The sequence below is a fragment of the Electrona antarctica genome (assembly GCF_951216825.1).
Source record: "Electrona antarctica genome assembly, chromosome: 13".
Classification (NCBI taxonomy): domain Eukaryota; kingdom Metazoa; phylum Chordata; class Actinopteri; order Myctophiformes; family Myctophidae; genus Electrona; species Electrona antarctica.
This window is the reverse complement of record NC_136794.1, coordinates 1,380,228-1,401,888: the sequence shown is the minus strand read 5'-3', so window position 1 is coordinate 1,401,888 and position 21,661 is coordinate 1,380,228. Positions and strand designations below refer to the sequence as shown.

At 42.7% G+C, this 21,661-nt stretch overlaps 1 protein-coding gene across 2 annotated transcripts in view; it reads left to right on the top strand.

The window, feature by feature from the left end:
- hibch (3-hydroxyisobutyryl-CoA hydrolase) overlaps positions 1–21,416 on the top strand; it is a 36,709-nt gene extending 15,293 nt beyond the window's left edge. For both annotated transcript variants that reach the window (XM_079517899.1, XM_079517898.1), the window contains exons 6-14: positions 130–182; positions 3,588–3,666; positions 8,405–8,550; positions 9,667–9,753; positions 12,245–12,303; positions 15,130–15,211; positions 15,642–15,761; positions 17,402–17,435; positions 20,866–21,416. In XM_079517899.1, the coding sequence (XP_079374025.1) occupies positions 130–182; positions 3,588–3,666; positions 8,405–8,550; positions 9,667–9,753; positions 12,245–12,303; positions 15,130–15,211; positions 15,642–15,761; positions 17,402–17,435; positions 20,866–20,981 (776 nt within the window). In that variant the 3' untranslated portion in view covers positions 20,982–21,416. The remainder of the gene's footprint in view (positions 1–129; positions 183–3,587; positions 3,667–8,404; positions 8,551–9,666; positions 9,754–12,244; positions 12,304–15,129; positions 15,212–15,641; positions 15,762–17,401; positions 17,436–20,865) is intronic.
- Positions 21,417–21,661: the final 245 nt, after the last annotated feature.

Genomic DNA, 21,661 nt, shown 5'->3' with positions numbered 1-21,661 from the left:
CATACTAGTGCATTCTGAAGAGTGCTATCGGTAAGCTTGATCGGTTCACATACAACACGTCTTGTCCAGAATGACAGTATTGTTCAAATCCCTTTTCAGTGCTGATGTCTTTTTAATGTCATGTTTCAGGGGGATATACGAAGCCTTACGTCGCTCTTATCGATGGGATAACTATGGGAGGCGTGAGTATGATTTCATTCTGTATTGTTCTTTATCGATTCTCTATTCATGTCTTTTCTTTGTGAAAAGAAAAAGACGTTGTGTCTTATTAGTGTCTCGTTGGTGACAATTCTGTCAGAGGGAGATTTATGTTTTAACCCGTTCAGGGCGGGAACCCCTTTTGGTGTTTTAAGCATTATGTTGTACTTTCTATCTATTGAAAAACTCTACAAGCTCATAGCGCGGCAGCGAGTGCCGCGCTACGAGCTTGTAGATCTGCCTTTTTTTTTTAAGTCATGAAATGTGGCCCAAATCTTTGAATATATATTCTTTCAGAGCGAACGTTTTTAACTAAAATCTTTGCTTCTGGGGGGGTCCCTGGAACAACATATTTTCAGATGGGGGGGTGCGCAGCCAAAGACAAATCATTCTGGGGGTTCTTGACATGAAAAAGGTCGAGCACCACTGACATAGAATCATGTTTTTCAGATAACTTTTAGGATTTAGAAGACAAAGACATTTTGTTCAGAATCGGCCTCAGGTCCAAATTGATTAAACCACAGGAATGCAGGTGCAGAGAGAAATGAGGAGATGTATTTCTCTTTGGAGGGAGAGCACTCCGTTTTTTTAAGACAGGAAAAACAACAACAAGAACCTGTCACACAGGTGATTACGTAAGCACCTCTCTGGAGGTGTGTATTAACTCCTTAACCCATTTTGGGTGGGAACCCCTTTTGGTGTTTTAAGCATTATGTTATATTTTAGCTATTGAAAAATAGCAGATCTACAAGCTCATAGCGCGGCAACGAGTGCCACGCTATGAACTTGTAGTTCTGCTATTTTTGAAAAATCACACGTGGCACAAATCTTTGAATATATATTCTTTCAGAGCGAACATTTTTAACCACTATTTAATATAGGTAGGGTTTTGCCCACTCAATTCGTAATTAACGTTCCAATTTTGGAGCTCTGGCTCATGGACTAAGAATTGGGTCTGTGTGACCCCTGTGTGTGCCCGAGCATACAGAGCACACGTTGTTGATGTAGTGGTGTAAAGTAACTTGTACTTAAGTACTGTATACTTCAGTACAATTTTGTAGGCACTTTTACTTTGCTAGAGGGAGTATATCCGATCTGTCATTACTTTGACTTCTAGTCCCACTACATTTCAGAGGCAAATATTGTACTTTTACTCCACTACAATTATTTTAAAACTTTTAGTTATACTAATTACTTTGTAGATTGTTATTATTATTACAAAACATGCATTAACCACTTCAGCCAGGCATATATTTTGGCCAGATTTGAAAATAGCCGACCTTGGTGAGGTCGAGCTGCGCTCCCGCAGCTCTCCGTTCTTCGCGACCAAATCCTCCTCCTTTCTTCCGGCCAATCCTCGCCTCTCGTCCTCCCATCTCTCCTCCTTCTCCGCTGACCAACGGGCGTCTCTGCTTCCCAGTTCCTTTCTCCGCCGGCTCCAGTTGCTTCCGGAGTTCCGCGTTCGTCCGACGAGACGCCTCGTGGTCTCCAGCGAGTCGCCGCCTCTCCCTCCCCCATTTCTCCTGCTCCTCTGTCCAGTAGGCCGGTGGTTCCCAAAGTGGGGTCCGGGGACCCCCAAGGGTACTTGACCCAGCTAAATGATAATTTGTAACCAAATGGACCCTTATGGGTCTGTAACTCAGAGAGTGTACAAATGGAACCAAATGGACCTGTACACTCTCTGAGTAACAGTGATTTTACAATATAAATTGGGGTACCAGAGATGGGAACCACTGCAGTAGGCGGCCGAGGCGTACTCCACATTTGAGCAAGTCTTTAAATAATAGTGCCACCTCATAATAATTGTAAAGTGCATTTTCAATAATTGAATTAATGAATTTGTGTTTATTATGTACTTGGTTAGGTTAGTTATAATATAAGCATAATCTATGTCAGAAAAAAGGGGAAAAAAATTATATTAGGATCCGTTAAGGGAACCGGAACCGTTAAGAGAGATCCGGTAAGGATCCGGAACCGTTAAAATCCTAACGAATCCCAACCCTAGCCATGTATGGAGCGTGTCTTGAGTGTACAGGGTTTGATGAGGTCAGATCAACATATGGAATGTCAGAACAGGAAGGACAGGTGAGAAGGGATCAACATATGGAATGTCAAAACAGGTCAGCTCCATATATGGAGATCTAAGGGTTTGAGGTCAGATGTAGAGTTGCTGGCCGGCTCCAGATCGAGGTGATGATCCAGTCTTCTCCATGTATGGCTATCCAGGTTTTGATGAGGTCATGTGTCGTGATCTTCAGATCTGGAGATGGCCATATATATGGTGGCACGAGGTGTGACCATATATGGAGGTGTGATGTCACAAGACGTGACCATATAGACACACTGAAGGGAAATGCACGATTTCATAGTAACTGAAAAAATAATATTTTGTATACATTTGAAAACTTGAAATGGGACAATCTGCATAGTGAGTACTTTCTAACATTTGGTACTTTTTAAGTACATTTTCATGCCAATACTTTTGTACTTTGGCTCGAGTACATTTTGAATTCCGGACTTTTACTTGTTTTTTTACATTGCAGTATTGATGCTTTTACTTAAGTAAAACATTTGAGTACTTTTAGCCGGACCCCTTTATCAACCCCGGGTTTGTTTTTTGACATGCAATAACTCCAGTCTGCCTACGGGTGGCAGCAGAGTACCGTCTGTCCTTGACACTCACCTCTGATCTACTAGGACCAGGCCAGCAACCACAGGGCCTGTGATTGGTTGGGACGAGGAAGTGATGCAGTTGTGTAGTCCCGCCTCTTAACCCATTTAGACCTGAGGCCAATTCTAAAAAAAAAAGTCTTCTAAATCCTAACAGTTTTCTGAAAAACCCTATGTTTCTATATCTGTGGTGCTCAACCTTTTTCATGTCAAGGACCCCCAGAATTATATGTAATTGGCCGCCGACCCCCGTCTGAAAATATGTTGTTCCAGGGACCTCCCAGAAGCAAATATTTGAGTTAAGTGTCCCCTAGACAGAATATATATATATAAAAAGATTTGCACACATTTTCATAATTTTTTGAGTGGTGCAACCACTCCCTTACGGAGCTATGTGTGTGGGTGGCTGGCTGGCTGGGTGGGTGGGTGGGTGCGTCTGAGCACGAAAACAGCATGTTTGTACGCACCACCTGTGCGCAACCTAACACACACAAAAACACACATGCATTAACTACGTATATATGGTGATTTCAGGTGTGCCAGTACAGTACAGTGATAGTACAGTAGAGCGTAACTCTGTCATGCGTGCGTGCGTGCGTGCGTGCGTGCGTGCGTGCGTGCGTGCGTGTCTGCGTGTGTTGTGACTTTTGCTGAGTGGCCTCTGAGACATCTTAAGTTGAGTAGCCCGAGTCCTAAGCCATCATTCCTGTGTATTTCAGGGCGTGGGTCTGTCGGTTCACGGACAGTTTCGCGTCGCGACGGAGAAGACTCTCTTCGCCATGCCAGAGACGGCCATCGGTAAGCAGTGCTGTAAAGTGAATTGTTAAAGAATATTAACAATTTTCATTACTTATAGCTTATTTGCAGGCTTTGGTTGTACGTACAGCCTGTACGTCTCTTTTTCCACAAAAGAAATGTACACATAGTGCCTGAGATAATATGGTGAGCATAGCAGTGTGCTGTACGTTATACATACAGTAAATGAGAGCATTATTCAAGGAGCAGGACGTCATTCAAGGTTTGATTGATTGATTGATTGAAGAATGTATTAACAGTTTGCAGAATTACAGTACATTTCAAGCACAAACTCAATACAAAGGCTGTTAACTGTGAGTGGACGACCCAATTAAGCATTACACTTGTTTCCAATAGGGTCCACCATGTTCAAATCATCAAAACATTTAGAGACGTACAAATAGACACTTCTATAGACAGAACAGGAATTCATCATAAAGGAGGTAAAAAGGGAAAAGAAACATATACAGTGAGGGGAAAAAAAGGGGTGGGCGGTGGGGGGGATTCACGTTCAGCTCCGTTAATTTGTTTGTTTTCCTTGGAGGAGCTGCGTTGGGTCCCCAAGTCGGCTCCGTGGCCGTACCTTGAGTTGGCTGTGTGGCCGTGACCGTCTCTTGTGTTGTCCTTGCGTTGGGTCCCCAAGTTGGCTCAGTGGCCATACCTTGAGTTGGCTGTGTGGCCGCGACCGTCTCTTGTGTTGTCCTTGCGTTCGTGTTTGAGGGATTCCGATTTTACAGGGGCCAGTTTCGAATTGCAACCGTCCGTAGGTGCCCTTTGAGAGCGGTTTTGAAAGAGTCAAGGGATTCGCATGTCTTAATGACAGTTGGTAGGGCGTTCCACATTTTGGTGGCATAGGAGCGAAAAGAATTTAGTCCCTTGTTTGTGCCGAATCTGGGTTGTACATGGTTCGTTGCACTCCCTCTGGTGTTGTGGGTGTGGACTTCGTTAACATTAAGATGTTAACGAATGTTAACGATGTTAACGATGATTAAGGTGCAACGCTATTCAGTATTTAACCCATTTAGGCCCGATGTGGCCCGGGTGCTTACGTCACGGCTAAAATACTGAATTCAAGGTGCGTATGGTCCGCGTGTGGTTCACGGAAGCAGAAGGGTGAAGTAGGAAGCCTCGCTACAAATGAAACACAGTTTTCTTATATGAGGTGATCTAAGATCCCCCTATGGGGATTACAATGCAAATAAAAAAGTACACAAACCCGTGGACTTAGCGCCCTCTAGCGATATTGACGTCAGACTTCGGTGCACTATAGAGCGTCGCAGTCCCGCCCCCTTTCATGACGACGCCAGGCCCAGGAAATGAATCCCAATGCATTTTTCCTCATAGACATTTCAAAAAGTATTTATTTAAAGACCTTTTAAGCGTCGTACGAAGCCAACTCGAGTCGTGACAAATCATGACAACAAACACAATATTTTGGACCAAACAAATAATTACAAAGAAGAAAAACAACAAAAAAAAGTGTTGTGACCTGCCGTTTTTTTCTAACTTTCTAATTATTTGTTTGGCCCAAAACATTGTGTTTATTGTCATGATTTGTCACGACAAGAGTTGGCTTTGTCCGCGGCGTAAACGTCTTTAAATAAATGCTTTCTGAAAAGTCTATGAGGAAAATGAACGGATTTATACTATTTTAAAAAACCTTTTAAAATAGTTCAAATAGCCGATCTACAAGCTCACAATGTCTCGATGTAGTTGAACTATTTTAAAGTGTTTTTCAAAATAGTAAAAAAAATGCCCATAGTGCATGCATAAACATTCCTTAATGATTATATCTGGTTTCAGTATTTATTTATGATGTATTATTTATTTATGATGTATTGACTGCTGCAAAGGTTATTTTACAGTAGCAGTCAATTTGTATTGGGGGTGGAGAGGGGGGCGCGAGACATGGCCAAAGCCGTGATGTAAATAGGTTTTCAATGTAATTCAGATGAGTCCCAGGGACATTTTATGAGTCCCACTTCAACAACTTTAGGAGTCATATTTTGCCATTTTTTACAAAAATTGCAGCATTTAACTCCCATTTCATTTTATACGGTTATAATGTGGTTATAATCATGTAGAAAACAGAAGAAATGATTAGTATAACTAAAGCTAGCAAAATAAACCACCGCAATTTCTTTTCGCGATTTTCTTCTCCGACGTGGATTATTTTTTACTGTACAGTACATGCTGAGTACAGTAGTGCATCCCGTGGGTGCAGAGGTCATGTTTCGGGATGCAAAATGCACCCTATTTTAACCCATTTTGACCAGACCATTTGACCATTTTGATCAGATTCTAAAAATGTCTTCTACATCCTGACAGTTTTCTGAAAAAGCTATGTTTCTATGTCAGTCGTTCTTCAATTTTTCAAAAATAGCAGACCTACCATATCGCGGCACTCGGTACCGCGCTATGAGCTTGTAGATCTGCCATTTTTCAATAGCTAAAGCATAACATAATGCTAACACCAAAAGGGGTTCCCGCCCAAAATGGGTTAACAGTTTGACGGCCGATAATTGTTTAATCCAGGGTTCCACCGCGCGTAAAACGCTATACCCGACATTTGTTTAATGCGTTTAATTCGCCGTTTTAAAATAATTAAAAAGAAACGGCGGATTTATCCGGGACCTGGTGACGAGGCCGTCGGGTTATGATGACGAAACCGGAAATCAAGTCAACCTCTGGGCTGCTAGGGCTTCTGGGAAATTGAGCCCAATGCAAGTGGACGGGGGGTTTGTTTGGACTACAACTTGCTCTGCTCTGTGGTTTCGTTCGGCATTGACTCATGGCCGCTGGTGCGTCTGATCATAACAAGCCGACGGACCATTTTTCGCCGGATTTTCGTGGTTGAAAGCTGCAAATACTTCAGCGTATGCTCTAAAGGTAATACAACAATCTCGGCAGCGTAGAACATTTGATTATAATGCGGGTAAAGCGTTTTATGGAGTCAAACTGTTAATCTCTGGCCAAAGCATTTCCAGGGCTCCCCAGCCAAAAACGTTAAGGACCCCTGCTCTATAGCACTGATTTATGCAAAAATGGAGTTAGGTCAGGTAGTTCCCTCCCTAGTAGTTTTATGGCAGAAGCTTAGCTCTAAAGTAGCTATGTTACTAGCTGAACTACATTTCCCATCAGCCTGTGGGTAGAGTCATGTGACACAAACCTCACATACTGTTTAGTCATGTTAACCCTGTAGATGCTGGGATTAAGAGATTGAATCCATCAGAAATAATCTGTAGCCTTTATCATATTACACATTATGCCTGAAAGCAGGTCAGTCCAACTAAGTCCTGCGTGCACGCACGCACGCACGCACGCACGGTCACAACAGAACGTGTCGGAGATCACTGCAGTGTCACTATTGTGTCAACCAATGGGGCGGCGCGTTACATCCGCTCCCATCAGGAATGCTGAAATCTGTTCCAATTGGAAATGATCAGACTTTTAGTCAAATTGAGATGACAGATTATGGCTGTGGTTTGGATTGAACTGTAGGGTCCCATTACATAGCAATTAGTAATTACTTTATTTAAAAAATATATATATTTATTTTGGTGGTTTGTTTTGCCTTTATTGACGTGACAGTGAAAGACATCTTTAATTTCTTCGAAACAACACAGAAGTCTGCCTTTAGACTGTTTTGTTTGTTGGATTGTAATTTTTTAATGTAGTATCTTTCAGTTGTACTCTTCTGTGTGATGTACTTTGTAACATGAGTGATTTTCTACCTATGTTCTACCTATATAGCGTACGTATGATTCATGATGACTATTTCTATGTATTTGATGTACCGGTATTACCGTACACGACGATAATACCGGTATTATCGTCGACCTACTGCCTCCTAAAACTAATGTCAGATCTCTCAGGTCCTCCAACAAAGGTCTGCTAGAAAAAGCTGAAAACTAAGGGTGACCGGGCTTTCGCTGTGGTAGCTCCTACCCTATGGAATGCCTTGCCTCTGGCATTGAAAAATGCTGAGTCAGTTGACTGTTTTAAGAGACTCCTAAAGACTAATTTATTCCGTAAATATTTCTCCCATGTACCTTTGACCTGATTCATTTTTATAGCCCTATGTCTTTGTTCTGCCTTGTTTGTTTTTGTTCTGCTCATTTATATTGTCACAACTGTATATGTTCTGTGTGTTCTGTGCTTCTATTTGTTTTTACTGTGTCAATTGTTCAGCACCTTGTAGCTTTGCTTCGAAAGGTGCTTTATAAATAAAATGTACTTACTTACTTACTTACTTACCAACCATGTTTTTGTTCTTGCTTACTGTAAATCGCTCTGGATTAAGAGCGTCTGTTAAATGCCTAAATCATTTTTATCATTGATCGATACATTTCCCCAAGCATCTCTTTCTGAAAAATGTTCCTGAAACTATTGTTGTCGGTGCATGTCAATCAGTGTTGATTTCGTCGACTAAAACTATGACAAAGAAATGTTTGTCTACAACCTTTTTTTCACTGACGAAAACTAAATGGAAACTAAATTAAATCTAAGCTATGATGACTAAAACTAAGACTAAATATATTGGCAATTTCGTCAACAAATAAAAACTAGACTAAAATATTAGGAAGTGGACAAGACATCCAGTATAAGTCATTTTACACTTGGTTGCATGCTGAAAATAGCCAATCTACAAGTTGTCATCGGCTATTTTCAGCAAGTGTAATATTAACCATTGTAAAATAACCCAGTTAATAATAGTGTTTTTTCTGACGTGTCGTGACAGGGCTGTTTCCTGACGTGGGAGGCGGCTACTTCCTGCCCAGACTGCCGGGGAAGCTGGGACTGTTTTTGGCCTTGACGGGCTTCCGTCTGAAGGGGCGGGACGTCCAGAGAGCGGGCGTGGCCACACACTTCATAGAGTCGCACAAGGTCACTCTTTCATCTCTTCCTGTACCGTGTAGAATTCACCTTTAACCCATTTAGACCTGAGGACGATTCTACAAATGCCTTCTAGATCCTGACAGTTTTCTGAAAAACCCTATGTTTCTATGTGAGTCGTTCTCAAACATTTTCATGTCAAGAACCCCCAAAAATATATGTAATTGGCCACCAACCACCATCTGATAATAATGTTGTTCCAGGGACCCCCACTTCCAGAATGCAAAGATTTGAGTTAAAAACGCTCTGGGCCCAGGCGGTGGCGTAACCGTCTGGGCACCCGACTGGTAATCCAGTCGCAGTGTGCCGCGGGTTCGACTCCCGAGCCCGACACGGCCTTTACTGCATGTCTTCCCCCATCTCTCTCCCGTTTCCTGTCAGCCTACTGTCTGTCCCTTCAAAAACCAATAAAAGGCGTAAGCCGCAAAAGAAAATCTAAAAAAAAAAAAAAACGTTCGCTCTGAAAGAATATAATATTCAAAGATTACAAAGAACACATTTTCACAATTTTTCAAAAGTAGCAGATCTACAAGCTCGTAGCGCGGCACTCGGTGCCGCGCTATGAGCTTGTAGATCTGCTATTTTCCAATAGCTAAAGTATAACATAATGCTTAAAACACCAAAAGGGGTACCCGTCATGAATGGGTTAAATAATGAATGACCAAAAAATAGGGAAGCCACGATTAGAGCTGCTCCGATCAGGTTTTTTGGGACCGATCCCGATCGCCCCTTTGTTTTTCTCACAACGGGCCGATACCGATATTGTGCGTAAGGGGAACATTTCAAATATTCCCAAAAAGTATTATATGTCAAAACTCAAAATCCATGTCAAAACTGCTCTTGTGTGTGTGGGGAGGAAGGGGAGAATGTTTAGGCCTGTCACAAAGATGCAAAACGATATTATACCATATATCTGATTGACTTTTATACCACTTAAATGGTATAAATTAAAAGATCGGTTTCTCCTCCAGATCGGCTAAATCGCCGATCATAGATCGAGTCGTTTGGAGTGAAAATCGGCCGATCGATTGGAGTACCGCTGACGTTGACTTGGTGTTTCTGTCCGTGCATTTTTCTATAAATAAACCTGTGTTGTTGTGTGTGTAGATCCCAGACCTGGAGAATGAGCTGGTGGAACTGAAATCTCCCTCGAACGAAGCCGTCGCCAGTCTGCTAGAAAGTTATCACAACAAGGTAACAGTCTGCTAGGAAGTTATCACAACAAGGTAACAGTCTGCTAGAAAGTTATCACAACAAGGTAACGGTCTGCTAGAAAGTTATCACAACAAGGTAACAGTCTGCTAGAAAGTTATCACAACAAGGTAACGGTCTGCTAGAAAGTTATCACAACAAGGTAACGGTCTGCTAGAAAGTTATCACAACAAGGTAACACACATGGATTCAAGTTCTCAGTCGAAATGACTGATTTCAGTCATTTGGATCAGTCTTCATGTTGTGCACCGAAAATAGCCAATCTATAAGCTCACAACGCGTCAAAGACAAGACAGCTTATAGATGAGCTATTTTCGGTTAGTTATATTTAATATTAGCATATCAATGTTGCTATCGCTAGTGCACGATAGCCTGGCTAATAAGCCAGACTAATATCACACAACACTGTCGCGGTATATTAGTCTGGGCTGGCTCCACTTGGATTTCATTTCCCGGGGGGCGGGTTCAAACATTTTCTCTTTGACGCAATTGGTCAGAGCTACTGTCAGTCAAAAGTCTCAAGCATTGAACGTCACTGTACCAAAGCCCGCCCATATTGCATACCGTGTCCCGATTGGTCCGACCTGTTCTCGGTTGTAGGAAAGAGGCGTGCTACTGAGCCTCGCCAGACCGTAATCCGCTGGTAGGCAATTTTGTTTTGCCAACGGCTGATTCGGTCTGGTTTATTAACCAGGCTAAGTGCACGAGCCCTGGCTCGAAAAAAAGCAATACAGCATGGAATTGTGACAAAATATTCTTTCGTTTTGGGTCCGAGAGGCTAAATGTCATCACATGGTTGTACGCGGCTCAAATGCAGACTAAACTAGAACTGCACTCTGTCGAGTGCCAACTTGCGTGTTGCACACTAGTGCGCAAGCAGAGTGCGCAAGTAGTGCGTCGATTCTGTGTCGATGGTGACGTAATTACCTTAATTGCCCGGGGTTATTTAATCCATTAAATTATAGCGCCCAGTCGATTTATAGCAACAGAGCACTTTTACCGACGGACCGGATGTTGTTCCGGATGTGGCTGTATAGCAGCTAAGTGTAACCAAACCACTCTAGAGGCGATCGACAACAACGTAAAAATCACAGGATCGCGACTAGCGACCGGACAGCGGAGGGCCGTTGAACACAGGATCTTTTTTTTTATAATTATTAAATTAGTTATTAACGTTTTAAGATTTTCGTTGTCGTCGGCTAAACGGGGGGGGTGGCATTTTCGATGACGTCTCACTGTTGTGCAACATCGAGGATTGCACAACAGGCGCTCCCAGGCTGTGGAGCGATGCGATCCGTTTTCATATCAATAAACTTCGTCTTTTCGATAAAACTTCGTCTTGAGCGTCGGGCGTTACTAATAGAAAGGACAAAGAACTTCGTCCTGGGCGATGGGGGTGTTTTAATTACGTCACCATCAACAGCCGATTATAACCACGCCTACCATACATATAGAGGGTATGTGCATGACATCATCGTACCTGGAAGTTATGCGGGAACGCCCACTGAGTGGCAAAAAACTACTTTCTGGCCTTGACAGCCCATTCATCCAAACAGAAAAGTCTTGTCTGATTGCATTAAACAATGTTAAACTCACCAACATTGCAGCTGTACGAAAAGCTTGAAATGTTTTTGTTTCATAAAAATCCACCATAGAAACGTTATGAGCTACGTTCTGTCAAGAAATGCCCTGCATTTGATTATTTTTTCTAAGTGTCAGAGTTTGGAAGTGCTTGTTTTCAATAACACAACATTTTACTGCCTCCTGCATTACATGTGACATTTAGAAACAGGACAGTTGGAGTGATTTCCAACGAGCGCCTCCAAACTCCAACACTCCATGCTGCTCAATGTTTTGCCACTCACTCAGTCTAGATAAGGGGGGGGGGGGGGGGGGGGGTCCTGATGGGAAAACCATGCATGTGCATATACTCTCTATACCACTTCTGGTCCAGCCGACCACAATACTTGCGCGCTCTTCTTGCGCGAATAATAACGGGCCTTGATGTGAAACGGGTTGAAAAGCACTGACGTAAACAGCGTTGTGGTTCATCATGTGTTGTGTTTTATATTACAGACCAAAAATACTGATACCAGCAGTTGGTACCTTATGAATTCCTGAAGTCTTATGGACAAACTTTGACTTTTTTGTTAAACATTTATATGAATATGTAACTTAATTGTGTTTGCACTTTCGTTGTGTTGCTGCTTGCAGCATATATACTTAATACTGAATGGGTTTAGCCGGTTGTGGTGTGTATCTACCCGGACAGGGGAGGATGTCGGCACCGTCTGACAGTATAAATGTGACACTTTGCTCGGTTTACAACATTTACAACGCTCACGAAGGCCCCTGGCCAAAACGCGTTCGTTGTGTTGCTGCGTGCAGCATACCTTCCCATGTAAAGATGTAACAATAAAGTGCCTTAAAGGACTACTCCATGAGTGCTGGTATTCTCCTTCTTATATTTCAGACCAGCCTGGATGCTGACAAGCCCTTCGCCCTGGCACAGCACGTACAAGACATCGACAGGTAGAGAAACGACTGCACCGATACACCAGTGTTGATTTTGTCGACTAAAACTAAGAAAAATGTTCGTCGACTACCTTTTTTTCACTGACGAAAACTAATATGGAAACTAAGCTATGATGACTAAAACTAAGACTAACTATATTGACAATTTCATCAACAAATTAAAACTAGACTAAAATGTTAGGAAGGGACTAGTGGACAAGAGATCCAGTATAAGTCATTTTACAAGTGTATCAGTCATATAGGTCCGCCTGATGAAGGCTTAACGTGTTGAGTGGACCGACCCTGATGAAGGCTTAACGTGTTGAGTGGACCGACCCTGATGAAGGCTTAACGTGTTGAGTGGACCGACCCCGGTTGAAGGCTTAACGTGTTGAGTGGACCGACCCTGATGAAGGCTTAACGTGTTGAGTGGACCGACCCTGATGAAGGCTTAACGTGTTGAGTGGACCGACCCTGATGAAGGCTTAACGTGTTGAGTGGACCGACCCTGATGAAGGCTTACGGCCCAACTATACAGAGCTGCCTTCAAGACGTAGGGAAATGAAGAACACGTTTTTCACACTTTTAGAGCATTTCCAACTTGCATCGTTCCAAGTAGGCCAGTGCCCAACGGGCACTGCTCCAGTACGTATATAATCAGAGGTTCCCAAAGTGGGGTCCGGGGACCCCCAGGGGTCCTTGAGGGACCGTAAATCTGAGAGTCTGTAAATATGAGAGTGTACAAATGGAACCAAACGGACCCACTCTCAGAGTTAAATTAACGGTGATTTTACGATATAAATTGGGGGTCCCAGAGATAGAAATTCCATCAAATGAGGACCGTAGACCAATGAAGGTCAAACTGGGGGTCCTTGAAATTAAAAGGGTTGAGAATCACTGCTAGAGCTGTGCAAATCTACCCTTATGGGGGTCCCTGGTATATCTTTTCAAATGGGGGTGCGCTGGGCTAATTAGTGTCAATTTGGGGTCCTTGACATGAAAAAGTTTAAGAACCACTGCTAAATAATAATATAGCATGTATTCCTTCCAGGTTGTTCTATAATATGAATATTAATACATATGAATATATAATATATAGGGATGTCCAGATTTTTGCTCCCGATCCGATTCCGGTCATTTTGTTTTGAGACATACCGATACCGATCTTTCCCGATCCGATCTTTATATCTTTATATAACACTTATGCCATATCACAATAGCAAATATCCTAATGTATGTCACTCTAGTGTAGTCTGTTGTGTTGCCTTTCAATTATTGAAAGGCAAAATGTGACTATACTTTTATTAGAATGACTGTCATTGTGGGGTTTTTTTTCTTTCTATGAAAGCATGGAATCATACCAAATAATAATGATGTATCGGGGGTTGCATTTCCTTTGTTTTCATAATAGATGTTTTTCACGCCTCTGAGTGTGACTATAGTCTTTGTTTGATGACCTCTGACTGGGACCAGAAGGAAAACAACTAGCATAAACACAACAGTTTTTTTTGAGGGACAGACAGTAGGCTGACAGGAAACGGGGGGAGAGAGATGGGGGACATGCAGTGACAGTGTTGTAACAATCGCCCTTGTCACTTAAGGAAAACCATTAACTAAGGAAAAATAAACAACAGGATCGTAGGGTTATAGTTTAAGTTATTTATATAGAGATGCAGCAAATGTGCATTGTCAAACAAACGGTGTTCAAATAAACCAAGCACTTGGTAAAGTGCGTCTGTCCCTGTCGCTCTCCCTACAAAATGAAAGAAATAAACAGGTAAACAAACTGAAATAAACAAACACTACTCTCTTCAAAACCCCTCCCGCCCCAAACGAGTCCCGACGCTCTCTGTGGCGTCTAGTGTCACAACGTATTCAACAAACAAAACAATAAACAACCCCCCCCCAAAGTCAAGTGCGCAAAACCGCGCCAAGTATTAAATAAATAAATAAAGTCTGCGTCCTCTTCTTTAATTGAATGCGGCGCGCCCGCGATAGTCTTTAGCAGTTCCTTATCCAAAGAAAATGGGGTACCCCTTAAAGTTTACATATCCAAACGAAGGCTTTTGGTTCGACCTCACCGGTACGTTGTTAGTGTAGACTCCTGGCAGAAAACACCGACCGGACTCTGATCCAAACACCGGTCACCCCACGGCGGCGGCAATTAAGCGGTTGCTTAATTCCCCGACGGTCCCGACAGTTCTGATACTAAAGGCTGCAGATCAAACAGCGCGATCAAACTTGTACATTAATCCGACTGCTATCTGGCGCTCCTCTTCTCCCGTGTAGGCCTACACACTGTTTTTGATTTCCCCCCCCCCCCCCCTCCCCTGTGTGTCACTTCCTCTACAAGTAACATCAGTTTCTGTCACCTGTCAATCACCCCCAGGCTGCACAGATCCGTTACCTTTCTCATTGGGAAAGAGTACTATTTCACTAATCGTCAGCGCCACATGTTACATTTCTTTTCATAAATAATAACATGCACAGGAAAACAAAATAGAAAAACATTACAATGTGCTAATGTCACAGTGTGACATGCAGTAAAGGCCGTCGGGACCGGGAGTCGAACCCGCGGCACACTGCCAGACTCGGACTATACCGGCCAAGGTGCCTGGACCGCTGAGGCACGGCCCAGGCCAACACAACGTTTTCTTACATAATCTCATACATCTTTCTTTGAGATTTACATTAGACAATTAAAAATCCGATCTTTACTCTCTTTAGAAAATCATGAGATCGGTCGCCGATCGGGACAACCCTAATAATACAATACAATACAATATGTGAATACGGTAATATAATATATGAATGTATCATATATATAGCATGTATTCCTTCCAGGTTGTTCTCTGCCGGCAGCGTTGAGGAGATCCTTCTCAACCTGAACACGGACGGCTCTGCGTTCGCCTCCAAACAGGCCGAGGTCAGTCATATAGACAGACGTGTATATCCGGACGTCATTGTATTAAATGTTTTGATGAATTGAACATGGAGGACCCTGATGTTAAGTCTTAGTGCTTCTTTTCCCTGGTTTTATCCTCGTATAGCATATTTTGTATTGACCAGTGCTTTAGTTTGAACTGTAGCCACTCTACTAACTGTAGATGTGTGGATACATCAATCAATCAATCAATCAATCAATCAATCAATCAATCAATCAATCAGTTCTTCTGACAGCTCTGCTCAAAGTGGGGTCCGGGGACTCCCAGGGGTCCTTAAGGGGATCCTATAAAAACAAAACAAGGAGAGGCAGTGCACCAAAGCATTATGGTCATTGTGGGAATTCAGCAATGCAGTCAAAGATTATTTCTCTGGCCTCTCCTCTCCTCTCCTCTCCTCTCCTCCTCTCTCAGACGTTGTCCAAGATGTCTCCGACGTCCTTGAAGCTGACCTTCAGACAGCTGCAGGCCGGAGCCTCCCTCAGCCTGCAGGAGGTGCTGCGGATGGAGTACAGACTGACCCAGGCCTGCATGGTAACTATTAACCCATTTAGACCTGAGGACGTTTCTACAAATGAAAAGGAAGGGATGTCTGCACACTGTTTCTCTGCTCCCAGGAAAATTCTTCATTGAACAACGTTTCGACCCTTGTGGGTCTTCGTCAGGTATACGAGTACAAAACATCAAGTAGGCGTATTATATACAACAGCATATGGGCAGGTCAACATGGAACAAGCTCTGTTGCAATGAGGAAAATCAAGCAAGACACGCCCACCTCATCTGAATGTCAAGCTAAGGACTCTACTTTATTATGCTGTTGTATATAATACGCCTCTTGATGTTTTAAAATGGTGCATTTATATAGCGCCTTTATCCAAGGCGCTGTACATAGATTGTGCATTACATTCACCCATTCACACACACATTCACACACCGATTGCGGCGGAAGCCATGCAAGGTACCAACCAGCACATCGGGAGCAATTTGGGGTTCAGTGTCTTGCCCAAGGACACTTCGACATGTAGACAGGAGGAGCCGGGATTCGAACCGCCGACCCATGGGTCATTGGACGACCTGCTCTACCTCTTGAGCCACAGTTTTGTACTCATACCTGACGAAGACCCACAAGGGTCGGAAACGTTGTTCAATAAAGAATTGTCCCGGGAGCAGAGAAACGGTGTGCGGACATCCCTTCCTTTTCATTGTACGTACATTTTTGACCGTCACCTGTAGAATTTATGGAGATGTGCGACGTGCGTGCTTCCTGTTGGATCCTATCTCTGACGTTTCTACAAATGCCTTCCAAATCCTGGCGGTTTTCTTCTATGTCAGTCGTTCTCAAACCTTCTCATGTCAAGGACCCCCAAAAATTATTAAAATAGACCCCCGTCTGAAAACATGTAGCCCCCCCCCCACCCCCCCCAGAAGCAAAGATTTGAGTTGAAAACTGTTCGCTCTGAAAATAATATATTCAAACATTTGGGCCACATTTTCACGATTTTTCGAAAATAGCAGACTTACAAGCTTGTACGAGCTTGTAGATCTGCTATTTTTGAGTGGTGTAATCCACTCCTACAACTGGCTTTGTTAGTTTACATGTCTGTCCGTTTACGTGTCTGTCCGTTTAGTTTACGTCAGACATTACGTCAGACCACAGCTGATCAGTCTATATAAGACCTTACACCACTCAGTTCACACGGGTGTGATTTTTCAATAGCTAAAGCATAACATAATGCTTAAAGGGGAAAACCACCCATTTTCAACATTTTACTATGTCATTAATATACTTTAGAGCTGTTGTGTGGAAATAATAAAAAAATCCCCCCATTCTGTGTTTCCTAGAACTGTAATTGTGAAAAAAAAATCATTAACATGGTGAAACACATCTTGATGACATCATCAAGATGTGTTTCACCATGTTAATGATTTTTTTCAGACCTCTAGTTCTAGGAAACACAGAATGGGGGAACTTTTTTATTATTTCCACACAACAGCTCTAAGGTACATTAATGACATAGTAAAATGTTGAAAATGAGTGGAATGCCCCTTTAAGACACCAAAAAGGGGGTTCCCGTTCACGACGGGTCAACTAGTACTGATGGAGTACAGACTGACCCAGTCTGTACAGACTGACCCAGTCTGTTAATCTAACTGTCTGTGTTTGTTGTTAACAGCGGGGCAATGACTTCTACGAAGGAGTCAGAGCTGGTGAGTACACTGTGACTCTATTTCTCTACAAAAATTCCTATCGTCTAGTTCTACTTCTATGAAGGAGTCAGAGTTGGTGAGTACACTGTGACTCTATTTCTCTACAAAAAATCCTATAGTCTAGTTCTACTTATGAAGGAGTCAGAGCTGGTGAGTACACTGTGACTCTATTTCTCTACAAAAATTCCTATCGTCTAGTTCTACTTCTATGAAGGAGTCAGAGCTGGTGAGTACACTGTGACTCTATTTCTCTACAAAAATTCCTATAGTCTAGTTCTACTTATGAAGGAGTCAGAGCTGGTGAGTACACTGTGACTCTATTTCTGTACAGACATTCCTATCGTCTAGTTCTACTTCTATGAAGGAGTCAGAGCTGGTGAGTACACTGTGACTCTATTTTGTCTAGTGTGAGAAGGAAGTCCAACTGATGATGGGGAAGACATCGTGCGGGGCCTGTCGCTGTGCTTGTGAAACACGCATAAAGAACACACGTTCTGTGCTCTGCCCGTGTTTCGTGGGCGCCTCAATGCTTTTCCAATGGAAGTCACGTGGTTTGACCAAACACTTGTGTTTGATTGCCCCCCCCCCCCCCCCCCCCCCCGCATCAAGCAAAAATGTTTGGTCAAACCATGTGACTTCCATTTGGAAAAGCATTGAGGCGGCCATCAAACACAGGCAGAGCACAGAGCATTCGTTCTTAATGTGTGTACGACGCCTAATAAAACGATTCAAAACGAGACCCTCCTTTTACTTGCTTTTAATATAATCCACGATTCCATTCAAGAAACACAAACATATGGCTAAGACGAAAAACAATCAGCATAAAATAAGAACAGCGCACATCCTCCGATCTTGGTGCTGAGCCAAACTGTTCAATTATCACGAAGAAAAGCAACCACGCGCAACTCACTTTTGTAATGCTCCAAGTATTTATTCACAATCACAGCAGGCAGGACATACAATGTTTCGACCGGTATTGGTATTTTTCAAGTCTTTTTCAAATACTTGAAAAAGACTAATAGCCTAGTAGCCAAAAAGTGAACCCGGACATGTTGAGTACACCAACGTTTTATGTAGTAGCCAAAAAGTGAACCCGGACATGTTGAGTACACCAACGTTTTATGTTATAAATGTTTAGTATGGGTCCCCAGCATGTATAAACTGCCGGATGCTAACTTGCATATGTTGAGCAATTTTCATAATTGGCATAATATGTGACCATACCATTAACAACCTATAGAAGGCAAAATATTCAAAATGTCATTATGCTTTATCTAGCATGTGATGTGTCAAACTAGGGGGTTTTCATGATGCTGAATCCATTCCAGGCTTTAGTTTTGCAAAAAAAACACTCATTGGGCTTAAAACGGCTATGCCCAAATGTGCTGACATCATCAATTTGTGATGACGGCATTGGCCGTTTTTAGCTCAATGAGTGTTCTTTTGCAAAACTAATGCTTGGAATGGATTCAGCATCATGAAAACCCCCTAGTTTGACATGTCAACATGCTACATAAAGCTAGCCTGGCTTATAAGCCAGACTCAAATCACACTGTCGTGTGGTATTTGAGTCTGGAGATGCTGTGTATGGATCTTGTGTCCCGGGGGGCGGGTTCAAACATTTTCTCTTTGACGCAATTGGTTAGAGCTACTGTCAGTCAAAGGTCTCAAGCATTGAACGTCACTGTACCAAAGCCCGCCCATATTGCATACCGTGTCCCGATTGGCCACACCAGTTCTCTGGTGTAGGAAATGGGCGTACAATTGAGCCTCTCCAGACCGTAATCCGCCGGCAGGCAATTTCTTTTTTGCCAACGGCTGATTCGGTCTGGCTTAGGCTAACATAAAGCATGATGAAATTTTGAATATTTTGTCTTATAATAGGTTGTAATTGGTATGGTCACATATTATGCCAATTATGAAAATTGCTCAACATATGCAAGTTAGCATCCGGCAGTTTCTACATGCTGGGGATCCATACTAAACATTTATAACATAACACCTTGGTGTACTCAACAGTTCACAATGGTGCTCTATGGGCTGGCTACTAGACTATAAATAAATACAAAGGGAGTCTACCAACGCGCCTCAAGCCTGCGCCGGCTGGTCCGGTGCATCACAGGAACATACGTTGCAGAAGGAGGAGAGGACACTGGCGCAGCACGGACAGTTTAAGGCCTATTATTTATTATGACTCTGATGAAGACCGCATAGGTCGAAACGTTAGTCGTTCTGTATACTTAGCACTTAACCCATTTAGACCTGAGGACGATTCTACAAAATGTCTTCTAAATCCTGACAGTTTTCTGAAAAACCTCATGTTTCTGTGTCAGTCGTTCTCAAACATTTTCATGTCAAGGACCCCCAAAAAATATCTGCATTTGGCCGCCGCCGACCCCCATCAGAAAATATGTTGTTCCAGTGACGACGTTTGCTCTGAAAGAATATATATTCAAAGGTTTGCGCCACATTTCCACGTTTTTTTTCAAAAATAGCAGACCTACAAGTTCATAGCGTGGCACTCGATGCCGCGCTATGAGCTTGTAGATCTGCTATTTTTTTTCAATAGCTAAAGCATAACATAATGCTTAAAAACACCAACAGGGGTTCCCGCCCAAAATGGGTTTTAGAAGGCTTTAAATGTCCGTGCTGCTCTAAGTGTCCTCTCCTCCTTCTGCTAAAAACATGAGTGTAGCCCGTAGCGTATTCTGTACTATATTCTACTGTTAGACGGATATTAGGTTCTTAGCTTCCTTATGATTCTTCATGACTATGTCTATGTATGTGATGTATTACCATGTGTTGTTCTTGCTTACTGTAAATCACTGTGGATTGGATTGAGAGCGTCTGATAAATGCCTACATTGTAAATTGACTATCAGTAGACGGTTGGCTTCCTCTCTATGGTTTAACCCATTTAGACCTGAGCTCGATTCTATACATAATGTCTTCTAAATCCTGACACTTTTTCTGAAAAACCCATCTTTCTATGTCGGTCGTTCTCAAACATTTTCATGTCAAGGACCCCCAAGATTATATTGTAATTGGCCGCCGACCCCCATCTGAAAATGTGTTTTTCCAGGGAACCCACAGAAGCAAAGATTTGAGTTATAAACGTTCGCTCTGAAATAATACATATATTCAAAGATTTGCGCCACATTTTCACGATTTTTCAAAAATAGCAGACCTACAAGCTCGTTTTGAGCTTGTAGATCTGCTATTTTTCAATAGCTAAAGTATAACATAATGCTTAAAACACCAAAAGGGGTTCCCGCCCAGAATGGTTTAATAACAATAATAACTGTTTAGACTGCCACACATTAGGACTGAGGCCGTCAAATGGACAAGACGGTGAAATATTAATGAGACTGTGCAATGTGTCTGTGTGTGTGCACTGCGTGTACTGTGTGTGTGTGCGTGCGTGCATCCAGTGCTGATCGATAAGGACCACAGCCCCAAATGGAGTCCGTCTTCTCTACAGGAGGTGACGGACGAAAGCGTAGAACACAGCTTCTCATCTCTGGGAGAGAAAGACCTCCACCTCTGAACAAACCTGTCTGACCGTCTGACCGTCTGTCTGTCTGTCTGTCTGTCTGTCTGTCTGTCTGTCTGTCTGTCTGTCTCACCACCAAGCCTTCTATACCCACATTGGGAACCACTGGTGTACGCGATTAGGTCCGTCACAATGATTACATCATCGCAATTGTTTTTTTTGCATCGTCGTCAATCGTTTCCGTGTTGAGAAATGTCCATACATTTTCAAACTTTTTCTTCAAAAAATAGCAGATCTACAAGCTTACAACACAGTTTGTGATGTGTTGTGAGCTTGCAGATGTGCTATTTGAATCCAATGTTTCCAATGTTTGTGTTGCGTGTAAAACCGTGTATGTACAAAACCGTACAACGTTTCAGAGTTGTTCTTCCAACGGATCCAATGTAGATGTTGTTATTATTATTTACAAATAAAGTTATTCTGATTCAGTCACAAGCTCGCGTTGGAACTTTTCATTGTTTCAGTATCTATAACCCCCCCCCCCCCACACACACACACACACACACACATCCTCACATCATTTTTCGACCGCGGTCGAAAAAAGATCATGGATTTCACAATGTCACGCCAGACTTCCCGGTCCTTCATTGCCATCCCCAGTTCCTGCTTACTTACTTACTTACTGCATGTGTCCCTACTCCTAGCGATGACATCAGGGAACCACAGTTTTCTAC